This window comes from Eleutherodactylus coqui, chromosome 1 (genome assembly GCF_035609145.1).
Source record: "Eleutherodactylus coqui strain aEleCoq1 chromosome 1, aEleCoq1.hap1, whole genome shotgun sequence".
Taxonomy (NCBI): Eukaryota; Metazoa; Chordata; class Amphibia; order Anura; family Eleutherodactylidae; genus Eleutherodactylus; species Eleutherodactylus coqui.
Genome location: NC_089837.1, coordinates 459575546 through 459599493, shown reverse-complemented (window position 1 = coordinate 459599493; position 23948 = coordinate 459575546). Strand labels below are relative to the sequence as shown.

General features: G+C 44.0%; 1 protein-coding gene across 1 annotated transcript; it reads right to left on the bottom strand.

Moving 5' to 3' along the window:
* Nucleotides 1-3529: 3529 nt before the first annotated feature.
* AAAS (aladin WD repeat nucleoporin) lies at nucleotides 3530-21074 on the bottom strand. The gene is made up of 17 exons (XM_066584244.1): nucleotides 20979-21074; nucleotides 18033-18161; nucleotides 16671-16798; nucleotides 16524-16579; nucleotides 15387-15478; nucleotides 13308-13354; nucleotides 13106-13204; nucleotides 12103-12246; nucleotides 10087-10207; nucleotides 8630-8754; nucleotides 8500-8560; nucleotides 8293-8383; nucleotides 7235-7328; nucleotides 7084-7151; nucleotides 5192-5273; nucleotides 4720-4804; nucleotides 3530-3772 (listed from the first exon to the last, which is right to left on the bottom strand). Exons 2-17 carry the CDS (start codon nucleotides 18153-18155, stop codon nucleotides 3629-3631), a joined length of 1560 nt encoding a protein of 519 aa, XP_066440341.1. The 5' UTR covers nucleotides 18156-18161; nucleotides 20979-21074; the 3' UTR covers nucleotides 3530-3628.
* Nucleotides 21075-23948: the final 2874 nt, after the last annotated feature.

The following is a 23948-nucleotide window of genomic DNA, read 5'->3' as shown; positions in this document are numbered from 1 at the left end:
GTCTGTAGTACCAGTTGTGTGTTTTGTTTTTTTTTGTTTTTTTTTTAACCACCCGTGTACATATCAAAATACTAACGACCACCTGTTCGTGATTTGCGTGTTCCGCCACAGGTCCTAAAATGTATAACTGATGTAACCGCCATTTGATCAATCGCCTGGGCTCTTGTGTCCTTGAGTGTTACATGCTCCGCCCCTGATCACATGAGTGACATCACAGGTGCTTCATCCCTGTGCAGATTACATCCCCTATAAATCACCGTGGTCTGTTACTATATAATACGAACGACCACCTGTCTGAGTTACATGTGGTGATGTCAGTCATGTGATCAGTCACCTGTGCTCCACCCCTGATCACATGATGGCAACATCACAGTGCGTCACTCTATTAAAAAAAAACCTGCAGCGCTGGACAACAGCCATGTGCTTTTACAGCATCTGAGATGAGTCATGTGATCAGTCACCTGTGTGGGAGGAGTCCAGGGTCACATGACCAGGGGGTGATCAGTGTGTAGGACTGCTGTGCTGCTTGTGATCCCTGTTGTATGGGATGAATACATACAGCAGAGCTGTGTGGGCACTGGTGCTATAATTTCCTGGTAATTACTAGTGTATGCATATAATAATATATATTTTTATATATTCAAATTGCTAACGATCACTTGTCCGTCAGTGTATGCTGTGTAACTTACAGGCAGAGCCTGACAGCACCTGTGATGTCCCCTGATCCCATGACTAACGTTAGCACAGGTCCTTTATGCTTCTTGTGGACTGAATGAGGGATTATGGGCAGACTGCATCCCACACAAACCCCTGTAGCCTCAGTTGCTATGGGTACAGCAGTACCCCGTCTGGCAGTTTGTAGCTGCACACCTGTGTGGAGACTCCAATAAATGACACCTCACACATGTCCACATACATAGCTGGCGGTGCATTCTGACCACCATTGAAGCATAGTCCTTCACCGCTATCTTCACATCTCCTGAACGTGATCATGTCATTGCAAGTGCTAATGCCGCCCATACTAGTCCAGCCTTCATCTAATCCTCAACCGTTGTCCAGTGTCACCACAGAGGGTTAAACTCTGCTGTGAAGCTAATGCAGCATACATGACACAACCAGCCACAATTTCACCAGGAGCAGGCCCGTTAGCCTGAGAATGGGCCATCAATCGTAAAAAGGCCCCAAAATCCCCTTTAACAATCTAAGAATGTAGACCAAATAGCACTACATGTGCTTAAGGCCTCCTTCACACCGGCGACAAAGTTGCGCGATTTTGTAGCAATCTTACAAATCGCATGTATGAGAAGCCCATGCTTTCCTATGGGTTCCTTCACACATAAGATGTTTTGTAGAATGCTACAACCCGACACATAAACCTCGCAGGCCCGGCGATATGCCCGCAACGTTTTGTAGCCCATGGCTTCCCTATGGAGCCTTCCTCTCTGTTGCATCGCACGAAAACGCAGTTTGCATGCGATGCAATACAACTTTGACAGTAGCAAATGCTACTGTCAAAGCTATAATCTAAGCCCTAACTCTAGGGGGAAAAAAACACACCTACATCACCTTTTGACTAGCTGTCAGTCCGGCCACAACTTCTCCCCAGGTCCCGGTACTCATCATTTTCTCTTTTGGCTGAGGATTCAAAATTCCCTGCCTCCTGGAAGCGCTGGCTGTGATTGGCTGACACTTTAACCAATCACAGCAAGTGCTCAATGAATGGCACTGGCTGTGATTGGCTAAGTGTCAGCCAATCACAGCCATCGCTTCCAGCAGTCAGGGATTTCGCAATCTTGTATCGCAATGCAATATCGCTGTGATTTTCTTGCAACGATGCGGTGTCGCCCGTGTGAAGGAGGCCTAATGCTTTTCAGTAACTCAAGTGCAAGAGTTTTGCTTCTACTTGTCCCGCAGTCATCCATGAGTAGCATAGTAATCAAAGGATTACCGAGATGGGAATGCCCCTATTTCAACATGTTTGAAGTCACGGTACAATGCATTCACCTATAAGATATTTATTTCCAAAATGCTCCATTCTCCAGATATTTCCTCCTGGTTATTTGCTGCTTTTTTTTGCCAGTGAAACGGACCACCTCTTCTGTGGAAGACTAGAGCACCACAGTAGGTGGTGGCAGGCCGAGAGCTGGTGCACATGCCTTCCTAAGTTCCCAGCTATCAGATTGAAATGAAAGTGTACAAGCACTGGCCTCCTTTCTTTTCAAAGAAGAGTCTGTTGCCCTGGCAACAATTAGTAAACAACTATAGGAATCAATAGCTGCAATACCTGGAGAACGGAGCATCTGGAAATAAACATCTTATTGCTGAATACATTGGTGTGCAATTTGTGAACATTAAAATAAGATGCCTGAGATGGGAATAGCCCTTTTAATGATTGTGACTCTACACAGTCATCCATGAGTAAAGAAATGCAAAACTGTTGCACTTGAGTTACAGAAATGCAATAATAAGCACATGCAGCACTTTTTTTTTTTTAGTCAAGGGTGCGAGAATCAGTAACAAATGCTGACACAGGTGTGACTAGTATTCTTAGGTAGCCTATATGAATAAGGCAGTGCCCTGGTTTCATTGTCTTAAGGTCCATTTACACGCAACCATTATCACTAAAAATTTGTTGGAACGAAAGTAAATGATAGTGTTAACACGTGGTTGTTGTGCACTATTCACTTGATGAGTTTTAGCCTGCATAAATATAGCAGTCAGTTCATTCACTATTCATTTTGAGCATCGGAAGGACTTGAAGGGATGTTGATGGCTGGGTTTGAGTACTTGTTTACTCATGCCAGTAGACAATGGTTTTTCTTCACATTAATGAAAACCTGCTGACTAGAGATTAAAAGGCCCTTTTATATGTAACGATCGCTCAAAAAATGCTAAAAAGCGATCGTTTGAGCAATATCGTTGCTAGCAGCGCACGACAAGTGCATGATGGTTAAATTCAGGTCTACCTAAAAATCGTTGTGCAGTCTTATCAGAACCGCACGCTCAGTTCTCCGTGGGTAGTGCTGATAGCATTGTTTCCCCTCTGAGCACAAAGGAGCTAAAAGCTGAACCATTGAATAGCTTTAATAATCACACTGAGTAACACCCTCAGAGCCACATAACAAAAAAAAACTAATTACCTACCCCCCCAAAAAAAATTTTTTAATCACAAAGTTCTTGCTTTCTTCCATAATACATCATCTTTAACAATAGGAAGTGTATCGCAAGTGTCCTAGGGCAAGCAATCTCTGTATAGGATTCCTTCCAGACGATTTTCCTGCTGTGACAAGGATCAAGTGGGTCATTCTGCTTTGCAGAGATCCTTTATAAGGACGACTTATTTCTAAGTCCATGTCTTGAACAGCAGCCGCTGCGTGTCACCCTCCAGGTTTGTGTGTCCGATAGTTGCTACTAAAAGAAGTGCAGTTCCCCAGTGTGCATGCGTAAGAGCTGAAATAACATCCAGTTCCATATTCTAAAGCAATGCCGCCGCTTAGGAGTTCAGATTGTACATGCAGCAATACAGAGGTAAGTGCAAGATGTGGCTTTTATTACATATGAACAGTGTAGTGACAAATGACTAATAGAAATAGGATGCAGTTGGCATGAACAATTCATTATGCCGAGTTCATGTCTCTGTGAAGAGTGATGGCATGGCAGCAGCGCTGCTGGTTTCTCCATGTACAATGGTGCCAATCTCAGGGGTGAAGCGAGGAAACTGTGCATTCACGAAGTAGAAGGGAATATGGGAGAGGCGACCCGAACTCCATAGCTACAGCAGAAAACAAAATGAGGACAGGGAGGAAATAAGGCATAAACACAACTGGGTAAAAACTATACACTATCCTTTTGCCCATAGGAGCCGAGCCTGCCTACAGCCAAGGACATTTTTTTTTTTTTACCGGTCCGGGTCTTCCTCCTGCACTGTGGCTACGTGCGGGCGCACAGGAGGGCACACATATGCAGCACACTTTTTTTTTTTTTTTATTTCTGCTTTCCCGCGGATCTACAGCACATCTGCAGTGTCAGCTGCGGGAGTACCACAGATCAGACTGCTTCAATTGACTTCAATGGAAGCAGTCAGTGCGGGATCTGCACAGAAATGGAGCATGCTGCGATTTGTTTCCTGGACCAGAAGGTCCACAAATCAAATCTGCATGCTTTAATTATTTTGCAGATGCCTATGCATCCCTATGGGCGGCTTGATCTGCAGGTGCCCCGCAAATCAAATCTGTCCGTGGACATGTGGCCTAAAATACATATTTAAGGGGTTTTTATTTTTTTAATTAATCCTCAGCACAGAACATCAATAATTAGATTGCAGGGGTCAGGGACCACTGCTGATGCACCCCAGAACTAGCACAGCTCAATACACTGTACAGCATCCTGGAATCGTACTGCAGGCTTAGTCCCATTCAAATGAATGACACTCAGCCTGCAATACCATTCTCAACTGTTACAATGTGCAATGCAGTCTTAGTGCTGGCATGCATTGGCTTTGGGAAACAGCTGATCGGTGGGGGTACTGTACCCTTACTGATTATTTTATTGATAACCTATGCTGAGAATATCACATTCATTCTTCAAAACAGCTAATCAGCAGGCATCCTAGGTATCCCATAGGTCATCAATCTTCTTCCGTTTTTAGTCCTGAAAAAACCCAAGCATACACACAAGTATAAGAAGTTTCAATATATGGTAGGGAAGAAAATACTTTACCACAGAAAGCAGTGCCCCCTTCTGGAAGCATGGGTGAAACTGCATGAGTTGCGGATCCTCTCCCTTTTTACTTGGAATAAAGCCACTGGAACAAAGACATTGAGGAAATATAATAAAACTGATTACTGTCTCACGAAGACAACCCTTAAAAAAAATGGTGCAATGATCTACTGCTCACCCCGAGTTAGACTTCTCTAACCCATGGCAATCAAGTTGCTACTGCTCAAGGCATATGCAACCACTGCAAGGGAAATGCAGCATTACATGCCAACTATCCTAGAGAATGGCCTTCTAGGTAATACATGAACATGTTGGACTCATCAGATCTGCTCTTCTACCTTGCATATGTGCACTAATATGTGGATATGTGGACCATTAAATGTAGCTCCAATTATGTAGTCAGAGCAATGATTTATATTGGCTATATAAGATATCAAATAATATAAAAGTATAGAATCTATTCAAGACTTACCAAGGAAGGAGCTCAAACTTCGGGTTGTTCTTAGTACGGTATACAGCAATGACTGCCTCACTTGTCGGATCATTTGAGTTCTCTGTGAGGGAGATACATGACCAAGAAATTGAACATTACAAGAAAGACATTTCAATTAATGCTATATTGACCCTTTTCATTGCCACCTCTGAGAGTTATAACTTCTTTATTTTTCCGTTGACAGCGTTTCCTCGAAAAAAATGACCCTGTCTTACATTAAGAAGCACAGGGTCTTATTTTCAGGGGGTGTCTTATACGTACCTAGGAGGCGCCGTCTGGGTCCCTCCCGCTAGTCTCTGGCGCTCCAGCAGACTTCCGTATAGTTCCCAGCACCGACAGAGCATCACTTGCTAGTAACGGGGTTTGAAAACCCTGCCTTAAGCAAGAGATTGCTCTGATTGGTTCTCGAGTGCTGCAGCTCAGCCAATTGCTTGTTGGAGGCAGGGTTTACAAACCAGCAAGCGATGCTTTGACGGCACTGAGGACTGCACAGAAGCCTGCCAGAGCGCTGGAGACCAGCAGGAGGTTCCTGGACGGCGCCTGCTGAGTATCGCTTTTTTTTAATATAGTGCAGCTGGGGCTTATTTTTGGGATAGGGCTTATATCGGAAGCCCCCACCGCTGCCGTAAATAGGGTGTCTTATTATCGGGGTAGGTCTTATTTTCGGGTAGCACTTTCTTTTTTTTGCGGGACAAGTTTTATTTTGTAATGATACCATTTAATGTGCTGAAAACTTTACAATGTACTGAAAAAATGCAATTTCACCGTGTTCATTCGGTTTTGCTTTTACAGCGTTCCTTGTGCAGTAAAAATGATTTAAAGGAAGCCGGTCATCACTTTTGAGCGTCATAAACCATGTTATGGGGCTCAAATGTGTGGGATTGGGAAATGCTGCGTTCCATACTTATAAGGTGTTCCAGTCCTACGCTGTGTCCCATCAAAGTTCAAGCTGCGGGAACCTCCCATAGATATGAATAGGAGATGCTTGCAGAAAGAGACAAGCCGCTAGCAAGCGCTAACTTTGCAGCGCTGGAACCGGGCGCCTGACGGGTATAACACACAGCTCCCGGACTCCTCATTCCCTCAACTTTGAGCTGCATAACATAGTTTATGAGGCTCAGGGGTGATGACCGTGTCCCTTTAATTCTATGGGACAGAGTGATTACAGGAATAGCAAATTTATATATATTTTTGTGTTTTACTACTTTAAAAAAAAAAAAATTGATTTAAAAATAACCTTGTATTAAACTTATTACTACTACTAATCCAATTAGGGAATTGGAACTTACAGTAGTCTAATTACCTGTGCAATATACTGCAATACTTCAACATTGTAATATTAACATTTGCCACAAACAGGGCTTAATAGGCTTTATTTCATGGCAGCCATTAGGTTCCCTCAATTGCATTGGGGAGGCAAATGGGGTCCCCAGGTCCACTGGCTTAAACGCTACGTCCAGCACCTAAGGGATTTAATAACCGCAAACAGCGCTACAATCGTGGCCACTACTGGCGGGTGTCAGCTGCCTAACACTGCTGTCACCCGCCAGGTATGCCTGCTAGTGTCAAGTGGCTAATGTTATTCAGATACACAACATATACTATTGCATTGGTGCCGTGTCCTTCCAATAAAAACATAAAGCCTGAAATAATATCTAGTCACTTACATGGGTATGAATAAAACTATAGGTGCCTGGGCAATAGGGGAGATAAAGATTAAAGGAAAAAAAAAAAGACCGATACAACACAAAGCGTGAAATATCAATACACACAAAATACAAGAATCAGTGTTTGTATTAATCCTCCACATTTCAATACATGTGTGTCAATAAGGCGCAGATATTCACAATATTAGTTCAAATCAATCCCACCTCTCAGAAGCACGGCCAGCCTCTCTCCACTCGGGTCCCAGGCCATAGACTGGATTTCCCCTCCAACTCTGTAATATAGAATGGTGAGATGAACGTCCCGTTTCTGTAATATGTATGTGTTACACAGGCCGTCAGTCCAATTTACACTCACCGAACCTCTCCATTGTCTCTCTGGAAAACTACTTCGGACACATCAGCCACTGGTGTTGCACGTTCACTTCCTCCAACACAAGCTTGTGCCTCCGCTACGGGATATGGACAGAGAATTAACAAGTACAACTACATGAGTCATTACATTAAAAGCGAATAATAAGAACCTGAAAAACTGAGTGCTGATATCGGATTGGTTGCCATGGACAATTGCTGCGCTCTTCCTTTGTACTACTTTTACCAAATCTCTCCAAAGTTCCTAGTGAATATCCTACTTTAAAGTAGCTCTGTATCAAATCTGATTACCAGCGCAGCCTGAGGATAGAGTGACCGCTGCCAGGGTCCTCGTTACCTACTGTAATGTCAGCACAGGATCAGTCCTCGTTTGTCAGCGTTTACTGAGGATACACTACATAACCACCAATCTACACTATCCCACCAAAATATATGGACCCCTCTCTCAGTAGAATGGATCGTGCCTTATTAGTGTGCTAAACCATGCTACAAAAGAAGCAGACCCTTGGAGGTGTCAGCCATAGTTTGTGATGGGAACTGTATGCTATTCGACATATCTTTAGATCAGCAGCACTGCGTATACCCCTGGTTATGAAAGGGGTTAAAATAACATTTTTTTCAAATTTTTTTTTTTAAATTAAAATTGCAACTAAAAAAACATAGCAGGTCGCCGTGTGTAAATCCAGCCTAAGGCTAACTTCACATGGGTAAGGGCGATATCAGGCCATATCATCACGCTCGCCAACATGAGATTTCTCTGTGGATGAGAGGCATTTTCATATCAAAACCACCTTCAAGGAAGTAGCGATCCACCGCCACGTGTACCGAGCACGTGGCGCGATGTTGCCGCCATCCACATTAAAAACAATAGGCGATGCAAGGGCTAGCCGAAAGATAGGACGTGCCGCGATTTGTTTCCCGCATCGCCCAGCTCATGTGTATCCATGTGAGATATGTGCGTATCGCAACGTGAGAATCTCGCCCATGCGAAACCGGCCTAAAACTGATCAGTTACAGACTACCGTCAGTGTGCTGGGCACTTACCTTCTACTACACAGAATGATAAACTGTATATTACAGACTCCTCCTTCACAGCAAAAAGCAGACGACTGCCGTCTGGGCTCCAACATCCAGTCTGCATGGCGGAATTAAAAAAAAACAAAACAAAAAAACAAAAAACACATTGCAAGTGGCAGAACAGAGACGATAAACAGAAGATTTAAATGTAGGTAGATCCCTCTTTATACAAACCTGACAGCGACCATTGAGTGTTGGCCAGCGCTCACAAGTCCACATATGTGTCTCCCACACCCTGGAAGATACTAACACTGTAATAATGAGGAGTCAGTGGGCACACCACTTTGTGGCGATGCCAGCTTACCTGAACACAGCAGATGGGGTGGCAGACAGCACCTTGCTACCGTCTGGTGACCAGGACAGGAATGTGACACCGCCGCCTCCGACCCTCTGTAGTGGTACACAGCTCTCCGTAGAGACATCCCACACCTGATAACATACAGCAGGAAATAACAATGACGACAAGTTGGTCACATTTTCTATGGGTTGAAGATCTGCCCGTGACGACAACCACTGACTGATAATGAGCAGGTTGGTGAGCCCTTCTTCCCGTCTTGTACATGGCAGACTGTTTTTTGGGGATGACCGATCATTTGTTCCCAGCTGTCAATGATTGGCTACACATCTCCTCGTTTACACAGGAAAATGTGTAACTGACTAGAGGGCATTTTTATGTTCACCTAAACTACGCAATCAGCCGATGATGGAGCATTTGCTTGTTCATCAGCTGAGCGTTCATCTTTTTACATAGCTGACTGCTGGGCGAACAAGCATTCACAGGACCATTTGGGCCAATCAGCCTATGTAAAAAGACTTTTAAATAAGAGGCGATATCAGAGCCAATATATACTAGCCCTTTTACTGGACTCATACTAAAACTTTGGCTGTGGTTACAGTTAAATTCCTTTAAGAATCTGATAATCCTGCATTTGTTTCAAGGAGTTAAAGGGAACCTATCACTTCCCTACAGCACCATAAACTAAGTTAGGCCTCATGTCCATGGACGGGTCGGATTCCACATGCGGGAGCCCACAGAGGAAATCAGACCCTGCCCACCCCTCCGGGTCTTCTTTCTTCAGTACTGCGGATGTGTGCAGAAATACTGGCCGGCGCACATGCGCAGTACTTTTTTTTTCTTCAAACTCCTGCTTTCCCGTGGAATCCGCGGCAAAATGCAGCATGCTGCGATTTTTTTTATCCGGGAGCGGAAACCACACTTAGTTTCTGCTTGCGGACATGAAGGATTGTTTTAGTATAGCTTATTGCTGCGGAATCTGGAGCAAAATGCCAACTCCAGATTCTGCAGCAAAAATCCGCCCGTGGACAGCCATCCACGCCCTGTACTGTCATCCGCCGAAGATCCCATGCAGCATGGTAATGTGACTCTTCTCAGACTGCCGGGCGACCGCTCTCACAAAGACAAATATGGGAGAGTGCATGCGCGGTAATCTGAGAGGAGTTAAATTGCTGTGCGGGGTGTGATCTAGCTTACGGTGCTGTAGAGAGTTGACAGGTTCCCTTTAAATGCTATGTAATGCAGAATTTCCTTTTGCAGCTGCAATATTCATGTGAACTTTTCCCTATTAAGTATTTTATACGTTTCTGTAAGCATCTAAAAAAACAGAATCCAATTAAAGTGATTTTTTCACATTACTATTTACGGGCGTTGGGGAACATTACACATGAGTCTCCACCAAGAGAATAAAAAAAAAAAAAAAAAAAAAGAGCACAACCAATTCAGATTGGCACGGTAGTACTCACCAACATAGCAGTGTCCACAGGGGATGCAGACAGCAACACTCCGCCTTTAGGAGACCAAGCAACACTAGTAACTGGACTGTGACCGGGATGTGTAAGGATCTGTGCGCAGCCTGATGATGGCCTGTCAATATCAGACAGAAAAACAACCACACTATTAAAAGGAGTGTTTCCAGAATGACAACTTACCACCTATCCATGGGATAGGAGATGCATCTGATCAATGAGTGGAACGGGTTACCATGGGAGGTGGTGAGTTCTCCTTCAATTGAAGTGTTCAAACAAAGGCTGGACAAATATCTGTCTGGGATGATTTAGTGATGCTGCACTGAGCAGGGGGTTGGACCTGATGATCCTGGAGGTCCCTTCCAACTCTAAAATTCTATGATTTTAATGGAGGTCCAACAACTGGGACCCCTACTGATCAAGAGGTCTCATCATGTCACCTGTTTGAATGAAGTGGTGGCCAAGCATTAGCACTGTCACTCCACTGGCAGTCTATGGGATTGATGAATAAAGCCAGGTATAGCACCTGGCTATCTCTGGCAGTCCCATAGAGTTTAATTGACACTAATGGAAGAAACTCTTGAATCTGAGAAGGAGTAAATTACTTATCACAGCAAACCTCTCCATCTGCACCATTAATATCAGTAATAATAATTGCAACTTTAAATAGAATTGTCTTTATGAAAATAGAATTAGGGAATCATATTAGTATGAAGTCTTTTCGGTAATCACTGAGAAAATATCTTAAATAAACGTAATAAATCATATTAAAATTACGATCAGACCCAGTGCTGAGTGTATTTTTAATAGGCCTAAAAAACACCACTAATCACCCAAAATTTATGTAATGCCCAAAAACATCTCATAATCCTAATTTCTCGCTCTATTCACTCAATCACAGGTATATTATGCCCTTACAGATTGTAATTGAGGGGAAAAAAGGTCTTTGCTTTTTGGCAAGTGGCGACCCAATGCATTTACACCACCAAAAAAAAATAGTTACATCAGGGGTCTATAGTGCAATGACTAGGATGATAGAAATAAATATTACAACTCCTACACCCAAGAGATGTTTTGGGGCCTTTCAATATATTTATGGAAGGGGTTCTCACACATAGGGAGAATTCCCTCACTAAATATATTAAGACACCCCAATGCATCTCTTGGGTATAGGAGTTATAATAAAAATAACCAAACACTTGCAAGAACTGCTTCCTGGAGACCCAGGAATGCCACGGACATTTGCACTGGAATTCCTCGGTCGAACGACAGTTCCTTGAATACATTTTACATGTCTCAGTGCCATATTGACCCCTGGTGGTGAAATGTGAAATTAATTTTTTTTTTCACAAGCATCGCTTCTGCATGTCCTGGATAGTATTATTACTCAGTTTGGCTCAATTACGGCCAGTAGAGGTCTCTCTAGACAAGTCTGAAGAGGGATACTTTAATTATGATCACCCTGTACTACATTATTTGTGTGGTTTATCGTAGGGTTAGTTGGTTTTAACATTCATTTAGTTCATCTTTAGAGATGAGCGAGCATACTCACTAAGAGCAATTACTCGAGCGAGCATTGCCCTTAGCGAGTACCTGCCCGCTCGAAAGAAAAGATTCGGCTGCCGGTGCGGGGGAGCGGTGAGTTGCGGGAGTGAGCAGGAGGGAGCGGGGGGGGGGGGGGGGGGGGGGGGGGGAGACAGAGTCCATGGAATGGTATATGGGTGGTCTATTGTCGAACTCTCATTGACTGCATATAATGGATGCAGAAGTTGGTATTGTTTTGCTTTTCTGTATCTTGTTGATGTACTATTTGTATATCCTATTTGTATCCTTTGATCACCGAGTCAGCTTCCTTCTGAGGTTAGCAAGAGGAAAGGAAGTTGAAGATCTCCTGCCTAACACTTCCATCTTTACCGAACATCTTCCAACTCTAAACCACCTCTAAATACTAAACGGCCAGCAAGTCATACAGGTACAAGGACAAGACATTTCTCAGTGTAATAATGGTGTTACCTTGTGGACAGAGAGGTGGGGTCGATGTGCCACACCAGGACGCAGCTTTGGCATGCCACCGCTAGGATAGAGGCACACAGTGGTTTCCATGCCATACTTGCCACATCTTTCTGCAGACGGTGTTTTAATGTCGGTATTGTTGGGCTTAAAAGAAAAAAAAAAGAAAAAGTAGTGATAGCGATAATATTGCAGCACATTACCATCGATGCATCCAGTAAATAACATCCCCACAAAGTTCACTGAAAAATTAAATGATATAGATATTGAATAGCAAATGATGCAGCCTCCCTGTAATACCTTCTCAGCAGTAATGGCTGCTTTTTAGCTCTGTTCCATAAGGGTGCAGCTATGATGTGTGACTCCAGGTTAACTGGATTACCTAATGGGAATTGGAGGAAGTCGGAAATCTATTTCAGTGTCATCAGAAACTCGGACTAGTGCTCTTTGCTTCACGAGTGCTTTACACTGCATGTCTCCTTGAGTGGATTGACGGCCATGTACAGGAAGTGCTCATATAATGAGTGCACACCGGCTTGCACCCAAAAAACCTATTTAGCAGTAAATGGAAATCTTACTGTCCTGCATACGTGCTGTGAAGTGAGGCGTATACACCTCGAGTTCACAGGCACACTGAGCATGTGTTGGAAAACGTGGTATAAGGGACACATGGCACAGTGTGAGATTTCAGTGCTGGGGGTGCCAATACCCACATACAAGGGATTTTAGCGAGAGGAAGAAGCAGCCAGGATTCAACTGTGATGCGCTGACTTTTAGGGCTGATGGTACTACCTCCAAGTCAAGGCCGGAGCATTTGCTTACCGGAAGTGCAAAATGAAGTAAGATTTCCAGTTACTACTAAATTTTGTTTTTTTTGCGTGCAAGCATGCGTGGACTGCTGTGCTGAGAGTTTTAAAACTTATTTTCTGGTGACTGGTTCCCTTTTAGTACTATGTAAATCACATTCTCTTCAAAGGAAGGTGCCAACAGTACCCACACATCTTACCTTCCTGTGGTGTATATTCGAATGGAGTCATCTACAAGTGCCAGGGCAAATTTGTTGGTATGAGGATGCCAAGCAAATGCTCGGAGCGAACAACCAGTCCTGTCAGAGTGCCACAAAAGCAGATAACAGTCTCAGTGCCAACAAACATAAAGACCTACTAGTAGGCATAAGTAGACAAGACTAGTACCCAGCAGTTACTCACCAGTCACAAGCCTGAGAAAACTCAGCTGTAAGATCCTCACTCTTCATCTGTGGACACAAACACATTACACAGTATTACAACCTTTGAAAGCAGTAAAGAGAGAGCACTCATCCGTTTCTCTATCACCCAATCACTAGAATGGATCATAACCACCAAGCATGCTACCTTTCCGCTAGGCAAAAAAAAAAAAAAGACCATTCTCGGGAAGGGTTGAGTTTGCAGCAATTGATGCCTAATCAAACATTTATGGAACATGCAATTGACAGCCATTTCTAGAGAAAACCCCTTTAACGTGGTGCTGACATGCACTGCCCTTTTATTCAAAAGCTCGCTAAAGGCAGGGACTGGACTAAAACAAACTATGCATACAGCAGTCATCCATTAAATGTCCCACAGCTACAGCGCGGCCACTCAGGTTGTTTCACACATCATTCACATGACCACTGCAGCCAATCACTGATCTCACATACACACATGGTCAGTGATTGGCTGCAGCAGTCACGTGAATAATGAATGGTACATGAGTGCTGCAGGAGTTTCCAGGACTAAAGTGGCTGCGCTGGAGTGGCAGGACATTTAACAGGCAAGTATTGGATAGTTTAATTTTAGCCAATTTTCTGCCCTTAGCAAGCTTTTGAATAGTTCCAGAAACCCCTTTATAGAGGATCTGTCCCTTCTCACTGAGATAACTGGTTTAGTAAAATACTTGATATAACAATTCTATATCTTTTCTCTGAGCTCAGTGCTGTGCTGTTCCTCTGTTGGTCCTCCTAGAAATTTATGAATAGACTGCCAGTTTGGGAAGGTGGGAGCGCCAGCAAACTCTCAGGAGCGATGAAAGTGGAGTGCGCCAGTGATCTCTTCTGGCCGTCCGCCTCCATCCTCTATGAACAATAATCTATTAGAAAAGGCGTCACTGCGCTTCGTGATAATGTGATATAGTATAAAGAAAATATTTGTCCTAAAGATGTGAGGTATTAGCAGAGAAAGACACTTACTGGACAGGGGGGGGGGGGGGGGGTGGTATTCAGAAACCCCCTCCTTGAAGTGTTGACTCCAATATCAAAAGTACACACCAGTCCAGCACGTCACCAACGCCGCCTATAGGATGACGCGACACGCCGAGAAGGCGTGTCCGCGTCATTAGTGACACCCCTTTTATGACGCGGCCCGCTGAAATGACGAGCCTATACCAATAACCTCACCTTTATGATGACACGACATGCTGAGGTCATCAGCTCCGCCCCCAAGATGGCATCACCCATGAAATGTAGTTTTAACCTCTTCTATATAAATGTAAGTACATACATGTTTCTGTTTTTATGTTGGCTTGAAAAAGGTGTTATTGTTGAAACACCGAAACGCGTTGCCTGTTTGCCATATTGCCTGTTCATCATATTAAAAGCTTTGGACCGTACGCCAGTGGGCTGGTGTGTACTTACCTTCAATATTGGAGTCAACACTTCAAGGAGGGGGTTTCTGAATAACCCCCCCCCCCCCCCCCCCCCCAGTCCAGTAAGTGTCTTTCTTTGCTAATACTTCACGTCTTTAGGACAAATATTCTATTTATACTATATCACATTATCACGAAGCACAGGGACGCCTTTTCTAATAGATTATCTATATCTCTTTGTGGGGGTCACTTCCCTATAAGGGAAACCCTCTCGATGTCCTGCAGCTCTCTCGACATCTTGGGGATTGGATATATGTGAATGGGACTTTGAAGGCCTTGTGGCGCATTCCTACGGTGTTATCCTCTATAAACGACTGCCTGGTTCAATTCTCACTCACTTACCTTCTCTGTAATTACTTATTTGAGTGATTATATGGGCTAATAGTCACCCAAATAAAAGTACCCTGAAGATGCTCCAAAATTGTTACTTCATGAGGAATACACTTGTACTAAAACAGATGTGTCAGGAGAGCGGCTGGGTCCTCTCTAAACTGTCCACCCCTGAAGAAGCTTGGTGCTGGTCATGGTTCAGGGTAAATGTGGTGCCAATCTTCACTGCTAGTCTGTATAATGTAGACATATTGGTTTCCTTACGCACTTATTCACATACTCTTGAGGCAACTTACTAAAAGGTGTGGAAAAAGCGATCCATGGAAAGAAGAGAGCCATCGACAAGCAGCAAGAGAGCACCGCGACACATGACACAGTAAAGGGGGCACTAGAAGAAAGAACGATCGCAAATTAATCCATTTACACCTGAAAAGCAAAATCCATAAGGATCCTTTTACCCAGGCTGATTCTTGGCCTGACGTAAATGAACGCTGATCCACAAGTCCGTCAATAGGTGCTCATTTGCTTTTGTTTACTTGGGTTGAGAATTGCAGCTATGGGAATGAACAATCGTTAGCATGATTCTTTGTTCCCATAGGCTGGCTGTACATTTCCCTGTTCACACGAGGAGATATACAGCCAATCAGTGAGCTACATTATGCCCACTGAAAACCAAGAAGTTGAATGTTGGCCCTTTTACACAGCGTGTAATTGGGCCTTAAAAGGGCCACTCCAGCGAAAGCACATTTTCCTTGCCATCTCTCCTGATTGCCTGTCACACTCTGGAGGTCTCCTTTGAGTATTGCAGCCACTTCCCTGCACTGCAGCCTCCTGTCTGATGCTTGTCAGACACAATCTTGAGGCAGAGATTTTTTTACTTTCAGTTCCACATCAATCCAATGATGCATCAGCACAGCATTACCTGAGGTTATACCATTAAATATAGAAGGTTATACCTTCTATATTTACCTTAATATGCTGCAAACCATAAAGTCTACAGTCAGGAAGAGGAGATGTGATCTCCTCCATTACAACTGCATGACGGGAGTTGTGTGATCATCAGTAACTGTGATAGAAGTGCCTGTGTCCCCCTCTAGGCAGTTTCTTTAGTAGAGATCATACAACAGAATCTCACAGACTGTGAATTTGACTAGAAAATGAATCCATAACCCCAAGTAGATCAGAGTTGGGCAGAATTTTGATCACATGACTATTTGAGGATATAGAGGCCAGGAGTTTCCAACAGAAAGAAATAACTAAACAATGTAACACCAGCCCACTTATATATACTGGGGGATAGCTAAGTAATAAATGGAAAAAAAAAACAAAACACTGGTGTGGCCCTTTAAGAACGTCTTTAAGAATGTTACCCACTTTATCAGGAATATCATAATTAACAGGTAACCTTTAACCTCCCAACATGCAGACATTACCCTCTTCCTCAGAGTTGGATAACTCCTCCAGCAGCCCAGCAAGTCCTACTTGGTGCCTGGAGAGGAAAAAAAAAAAGAGGTTCCATCTATAAAGACCACAAGTAGTATACAAGTCGACACAGGATAAGGTATGAAGAGGGCAATCACCATGCATTTAAACTGCGCTTCCAGACGGTCTCCTTGTGATGTATAAATGCTGATTTACTGCTCAGCTCCATCCGTCCAGGAGCCTTCAAGGCATCTAGAGGAATGAAAAGTTCGGGAACGTTGACCATCTGCAGGGACATAAAGACTGGGTTGTCGGACAGAAGGAAAGCAGTTTGCTGATTTAGCTCTATAACTGCATTATAACCCTACAATATCTGCTAACCACATTATTAGCCGGGCAATAAATATGCTCTACCCATACTTAGCCTCTGACTTATAGTATCCTGGTACGCCAGCTTACATGATAGCTGCGCAACGGGGACATCCAACCTACCATAAGTTCAACTGTGGCCTGCTGTCATAAAGACACTGACCAGTGATGTTAGAGGCCACCGAGCAAACAGTTCTGGAGAACATCCTGTAAGGAGTCTGTATGATCAGAGTGGTCATTTCTTTCTAGCAATATTTTTGAATTATTTTGCATCTGTAGGGTTTGTGGGCGTTTGCTTCTTCGCTTTTGATGATCAGATGTGTCCATTGGAAACAATACACCGATTTCAATAGTTACCTTGTAATGCTTTGCGCAGATAACAAAAATGGTTCTTTTACTAACAAAGCAGTGCAATTATTATTAATGAAAATAAATTGTCCAAAAAAGTGTTTTCCAGCAATAGTGGAACCCGAAAGGCTAAAGAGCAAGAAATTATTCATTAGGCCGCCTGCAGACGGCTGGGTCAGATCCCGCTGTGAGAATTCTCGCAGCGGGATCTGAGCCCCTGCAGAGAGCAGCGCGTCACTCACCTGCTCCCGCGGCCCCGGATCTTTCATGTGCCAGCTGCCGGCGCAGACCGGAGCCGGCGGGTGGGGAGCGATATTTCTGTGCGGGGCTCTGAGAGCCCCGCAGAGAAATAGCATATGCCGCGATTTGTTTTCTACGCGGGATTTCACGCAGACAAATCACGGCCGTCTGCATAGGATTGCGTGCTGTAATGCAATCCTATGCAGGCATGTACGGGCGGAAATTCTGTGGGGAATCCCGCCGCGGAATTTCCGCCTGTGTGCGGGAGGCCTTAGTCACTAGTCGCTTTATTTCAGCTCATTGAAATGAAGTGACTAGTGAGCGACTTCTTATTCAGTGTAAACAGGCAGTCACTCAAATATGAGCTACTGCCTGTTCCCTGCAAATGGCAGGCAACCGGAAGAGATCTCCAGTACGATCCGCCTTCATTCGCTCCTATGTGAAACGATACTCTTTGGGACAATTGTTGGGTAGATGTATAGTCTATCGAAGAAAAAAATGAACTCCAATACAACTTATCATCTCTAGAATGTGCACTTTATCCATACAAGATAAGATCATACCGCGGTGTGGAAGGAGGGAGGTGGGCTTTCATCCGCCAGCCAGGGTATCATCGTATTGTTGTACTCGTACAGCGTGACTTCACCACGAGGCAGAGGCGGCGGGAATAGGTCCAAGGAGCACATCTTGATCTGTGGATGACAGGGGGCCACATGTGGCAAAGTGTGAAGCTCAGCATATTGTTGCCTTAAAAACAAATAATCATGGATGAGGCCAGCGGTAAGGTAATACATCTCACCCATCTCCGATATGCAGCCAAAGGTGCAGGATTGGGCACACTCACCCCCAGGTATCACCAGCACTTCCATCAGACACTGGTCTTTTATAATGCAGGTCTACAGTACTATCACTGGGAGAAGGGAAGGCTTTCCTAGAAACAGCAGGAGGAAACTCTAGTCCGTGCCCAGATCACCGCTCTAATCAAATGTCTGGTGGGCGTTTTAACACCTTCCAGACCGCACAACCTAAATATACATCATGCGATTGTGAAGGGTGTATGGAGCAGGCTCGGGAGCCAAGTCTGCTGCATATCTGACGGCGATCAGCGGTTTCCTCTGATCGCGGCAGTTAACTTTTTAGATGCTGATTACTGAACTATACTGAAGAGAAATATAGTGATCACAAGTTCAAGTCCTCTGTGGGGACTACATAAAAGAGTAAAAAAGCTTAATAAAAAAGTTTGTATTGGAAAAAAAAAAGTAAGAAAATGGAAAAGTATTAACTTCAAAAACACTACCGTTTCCTTATTTGAAGAAAAAAAAAAAATTAAAAACCATCATAATTTATATTGCTGTGCTCATAAAAGTCTGAACTATTAAAATATCACAATAATTATCCCACAAAAAAAAAAAAAAGTGCGGTTGCCAGAAGTGCAATTTTTGTTATGCTAGTTTTCAAAAAAATTTGAAGAAAAAGTGATCAATAAGATGTATGTATCCAAAATGGTACTAATAAAAACTACAGCCCGGCCCACAAACGAAAAGCCCAAGCAAGGATGAAAATTTTTTTGGTCCCGACGTGGTTAACATTAGTGACTGATGGTTTGTAATTGTCATTGGCTAGCGTAGTAGTCGCCACCAGGGGCTTGGGACCTCAGTCACGGGAGTCCTGAGTGATGGCGATACGGACTACCAACTGACATTTTTGTTGGCATATCCTCAGCATCAAACAGTGCCAGTTCAGATGGCATACATAGAACTGGTGTCAAAAGTCACACAAATACTTATTACAGGGACGGGCTGTCAGTGTATTATATTTAAGCGAGCCCTTCTTTCTATTACCATCGATGCAATAACATAACAGCGCAAAATCCACACGCTGAATTCTGGCACGGAAAAGTCACTTCTTGATGTGGAAACCAGTATTTTGGAGAGTTTCCACATGAGAATCCTGCATGCAGCTTTTGCCTTTTGACAGGGCAATAGAACACATGAAATAGAACACATGAAAGCATTTATGCCAATTAGCCATTTCAATGGAGGAGACCACAGTTATGGCTTTTTTTGTGCGAGTCAATGCGTACAATCTGCGTGCACAAAAAGTACAGTTGTGCATGCAAATACATAACGCCTGATGTGCAAATGCACGCGCACGTATATACACGCTCGTGTGAATCCGGCCTAAGGCTATACTTGAACAGACGATTTTTGGTCGACGTCTTCTGTGCAATTTTCATACGTCTGTGATGCGTTTTTGCAATAGTCACTTGCGATTTGCATCCATTTTACGTGCGTCTTTCATTGCTGAGCACTTGCTTACCATGTGGTCCTCATGGTAACCTACATTAAAAACGTATCACGCTTGTAGGCAACTCACACGGCATGCAATTATTAACCTTTTTTTTATGCTTCCAAAGAAAATAATGTGCGCCTCTTGAACAAGAATTGCTCAAAAATAAGGACATGCGGCAATTTTTCAAACTGGTTAAATTGCCGCAAGGAATTTTTAAAATTAATTGAACAGCCCAAGCAAAGAAAAAATAAATAAAATCACACCATGTCCTATTTTGCTCTGATTTTCATACAAAAGTTGCCCATTCAGATCTCTGGGTGCGTTTAAAAAAAAAAAAAAAAAGACAGGTTGCATTTGTTCAATGCGATTGCGATCCGTTTATATTGCATGTAACAGTAGTAACCTTTAAAAAAAAAGCGTACAGAACCCATCATGCCCTTTTTAAAAAAAATTTTGATGGCCTCATGTTCGTGGGGAAATTCGGGCCCACACAGATTCTCTATGCAGAATCCCGCAGCGGGTCCCTTCTTTCCCGCAGACATGAGGCCAGAGAAATCGATTATACTTACCTCTCCGGATGCTGTGTGTCTCCCCTCTATCATGGTCGGATCTTCCTTCTTTGGTCTGGCGGATGTGCTCGGCACGCCAGCAGGGAGCTATGCGCAGCGCACATTTTTTTTTTGGAACTCCTGCTTTCCCGCGGCACAAATACAGCTGTTAAGTTTAATATGTGCTATTTTCCTGTGCAATATGCACAACAATAGGGCCTGCTGCGGGTTTATTTTTTGCACAACTCAAAAGTGCGCATAATTTTTTTTAAAAAACCACACGAGACGGAATCCACTGAAATCAATGCTTCTGTTCACTACACATTGCGGCGCAAATTTTGCATAGATAATAGGTGGCGCAGGTGCACGCAAATGAACAAGGGCCCTTTAACAAGGAACAATATTGTTTAGGGGGAAAAAAATCACTAAAACGTGCAGAAATAAACAATATCGTTCAGTAAACTTAGGCAACAGTCAAATCGCTTGGTGTAAACAGACCCTTAACTGATAAAGCACACAACAGATATGACTAGCTCTACCACCATAGAAATCCTGTGTAACCTTACACAGTACACACCCAGGAACTACAAGCCCCAGCATGCCCTTCCAGCAGCTCTCCGCCAGTGTCATGCACATAATAACTGTATAATGCTATAAGACATCACAGACCTCCAAAACTATTCAGAAATCCGCGCCACCGGACTAACGAATCAGGGCTTGGAAGAGCGGCGCCTGGAAAGGAGGCGCGCTCTGATGACGTCACCAGCATGTAGTAGGCGGTGCGCGTGACGTCACACAGTCACGTGTCCACAGCCCGCGCATATCTATATTCCACAACACTTCTGCTCGATTCACAACCTGATTGGTTGCTTGGGTTGACTGAGTCACAATTGCAGCAACCTGATTGGTTGTTTGGCCCGCGCCTCGCTAAAGAGTTTCTGCGTTTCCATAGTGATACTTGACCGCTGATGTATTGCAATGCAGTTGTATTGTGGAATTATATGTAATGCGGACATTCCTGACTGTAGGCCGTTACACATCACAGAAAGTCATGTTACTGTGGGAGGAGCCTTGTTTAGTGGTACAAAACACTAGGAATTCTCATGCCATTAGCTGCTATCTTATAGAGAGCGAAATCACGGAATTTGCAATAATGTCAAAGGAATCAATAAAAAATAGCTTTTTTTCATCATTGAGTAATGGGTGTGTGACTGCTGGGACCCCGACTGATCACGCCTGTCCACCATAATCACATGACCATGGCGAGGAAGAGTGTGACTAGAGGAACGGTTGTGCACACAGCTGCCAGCTCATCCAAGCTCTGCGGGGGTGCTGGGTACATCTCATGGATTCGCAGCGGCATATTTACGCACAAAAAATTTGCAATGCACAGAAAATAGAACCCACTGATTTTAACGGGTTCGATCACGTGCATATTTTTTTTACATATTTTGTTCATGAAAACACAGATACACAGCATGCTCTATTCACAGGAATATCGCACGGATTAAAGTACTTGCTTGCTGCACTCAATGGGCGCGTGGTTGCATGATTTTTTGCTGTGCATGACTTGCGTGCGCACAAATGCAGTAAAATACGTGGATGCACGTGCGAATATGCAACGCCCATTCTGCAATAATATAAAGCGCATTCTGCCTTATTCACACGACCGTACATACACAGCTATCGTAGCTGCGTCCAAAAATCACGACCAACTGAAGCATTGGATTCCAATTAGAGATGAGCGAGCATACTCGCTAAGGGCAATTACTCGATCGAGCATTGCCCTTAGAGAGTACCTGCCCGCTCGGGAGCAAAGATTCGGCTGCCGGCGGCGGGCAGGGAGCGGTGGGGGAGAGCGGCGAGGGACGGAGGGGAGATCTTTCTCTCTCCCCCCTGCTCACTGCCGCAACTCACCTCTCACCCGCGCCGGCAGCCGAACCTTTTCTTCCGAGCAGGCAGGTACTCGCTAAGGACAATGCTCGATCAAGTAATTGTCCTTAGCGAGTATGCTCGCTCATCTCTAATTCCAATCTATCCATTCAGATGAACGATTTTTAGGCACGTAAAAAGATCGCAACGGCAAAAATAGCACAACGAGGATTTCTGCCGACCGGGGGATTTTCCAAGGGATTTCCATGCTGCAGCGTATTTTTTTCTGACACACCACGGCCTCTCACATGGATGAACGAAAAAAAACCCAATTGAGCTCAGGACTTGATCGTGGCTATTCTTCATTCATGAGATTTTTAGCTGCGATCGGACGAGTGTAAAAACGCATATGGCCATGTGAAAATAAGCCCTGGCTGCATAAAAAAAAAAATGAATAAATTACCAAACAGGCACTGTCCAGTCCGCTGCTTGTAGTTTTTCCTCAGCGCATCCTAGTCAGGGATTCAAAAATCCCGCCTCTAGGAAGCGCTAGCTCTGATTGGTTCTCGAGTGCCACAGCTCAGCCAATCACTGCAGCGCTCGATCAACCAATCACAGCAATTCAATACGATGGCTGTGATTGGTTCATCGACCGCTGCAGTGATTGGCTGAGCCACAGTGTTTAAGAACTAAACAGAGCCAGCGCTCCTTGGAGGCAGGGATTTTGAACCTCCAAACCAGCAGGCACTGGGGAAAAACTACAAGCAAGTCTACCGCAGCTTCAGAAGAAGAGTCGACAGTGCTTGTTAGGTGATATATTGTGGGATTAGTTTTTGTTAATGTAGCCAGGGCTTATTTTAGGGAAACCAGCAGGTTGCATCGCACCGCACGAAAACCGCGTTTTCATGTGATGCGATGCAACACAAAGGAAACATGGGCTACAAAACATCCCAAATCACGTCAATATTCAGCATGCCGTAATTTCTTTTCTAGCAATGTAGCAGGTTACAAAATATCGCTAATGCAATATAACCCATTGGAAATTGTGGGCTTCACATACATGCAATTCGTAGCACTGTCGCATTGCGAGAAATTTGCGCAATTTTGTCGCCCGTGTGAAAGTGGCCTTAAGCTTAATTTAGACAAACCAAGTTCTTGGTCTGATACACGCATGTCAATCGCTATTTGTTTCATTTTCTTTTACGCAGTCTGAGAATCGGCTTATGGAGACGAACAATCGCTAGTAGGATCCTTCATCCCTATAGGCCAGTTGTACGTCTTCATGTTCACACGGGAAGATGTACCGCCGATCAGCGAGCATATTCATGAAGTATCAAGTAACGAAGGAACGTTTGCTTGTCGGCTGATCGTTGGTTCCGCTACATCTCCCGACTGTCGGACAAATGAGCATTCAGAGGAACGTTCAGTGGGCCGTTGGAGCCCTACCGATCTAACACTTCTCAAGAGGATAGGTGATCAATGTTTATAGCTGGAGTACCCCTTTGCTGTGAAAACTGCATCAAGGTCTGCGCTGTTGGTGCGAGCTTTGTCGCGGAATTTGTCGAAAGTGTGAATTTACCCTTAAATATTTTTTTCCAATTAGGAATTCTTACTGCATGTGCAGCAGATGTGTGATAAATTACTAACGCTGGATTCACACGACCGTATTTACACACACAGAAAACAGAACATTTGCGTAGGAAAATAGCACATATTGAACTAATTACCTTTATTGCCTATTGCAAATAATGGGAGCATGGTTGTGTG

Excerpts from the sequence above, each read along its gene's own strand:
- AAAS (XM_066584244.1), bottom strand. The coding sequence starts at position 18,155 with ATGTGCTCCTTGGACCTATTCCCGCCGCCTCTGCCTCGTGGTGAAGTC. Across the intron at positions 13,205-13,307 it reads TTTTCTCAGGCTTGTGACTG|GACTGGTTGTTCGCTCCGAG; the intron begins GTGAGTAACTGC and ends GCACTCTGACAG. Across the intron at positions 8,561-8,629 it reads ACCCCATCTGCTGTGTTCAG|GGTGTGGGAGACACATATGT; the intron begins GTAAGCTGGCAT and ends AGTATCTTCCAG.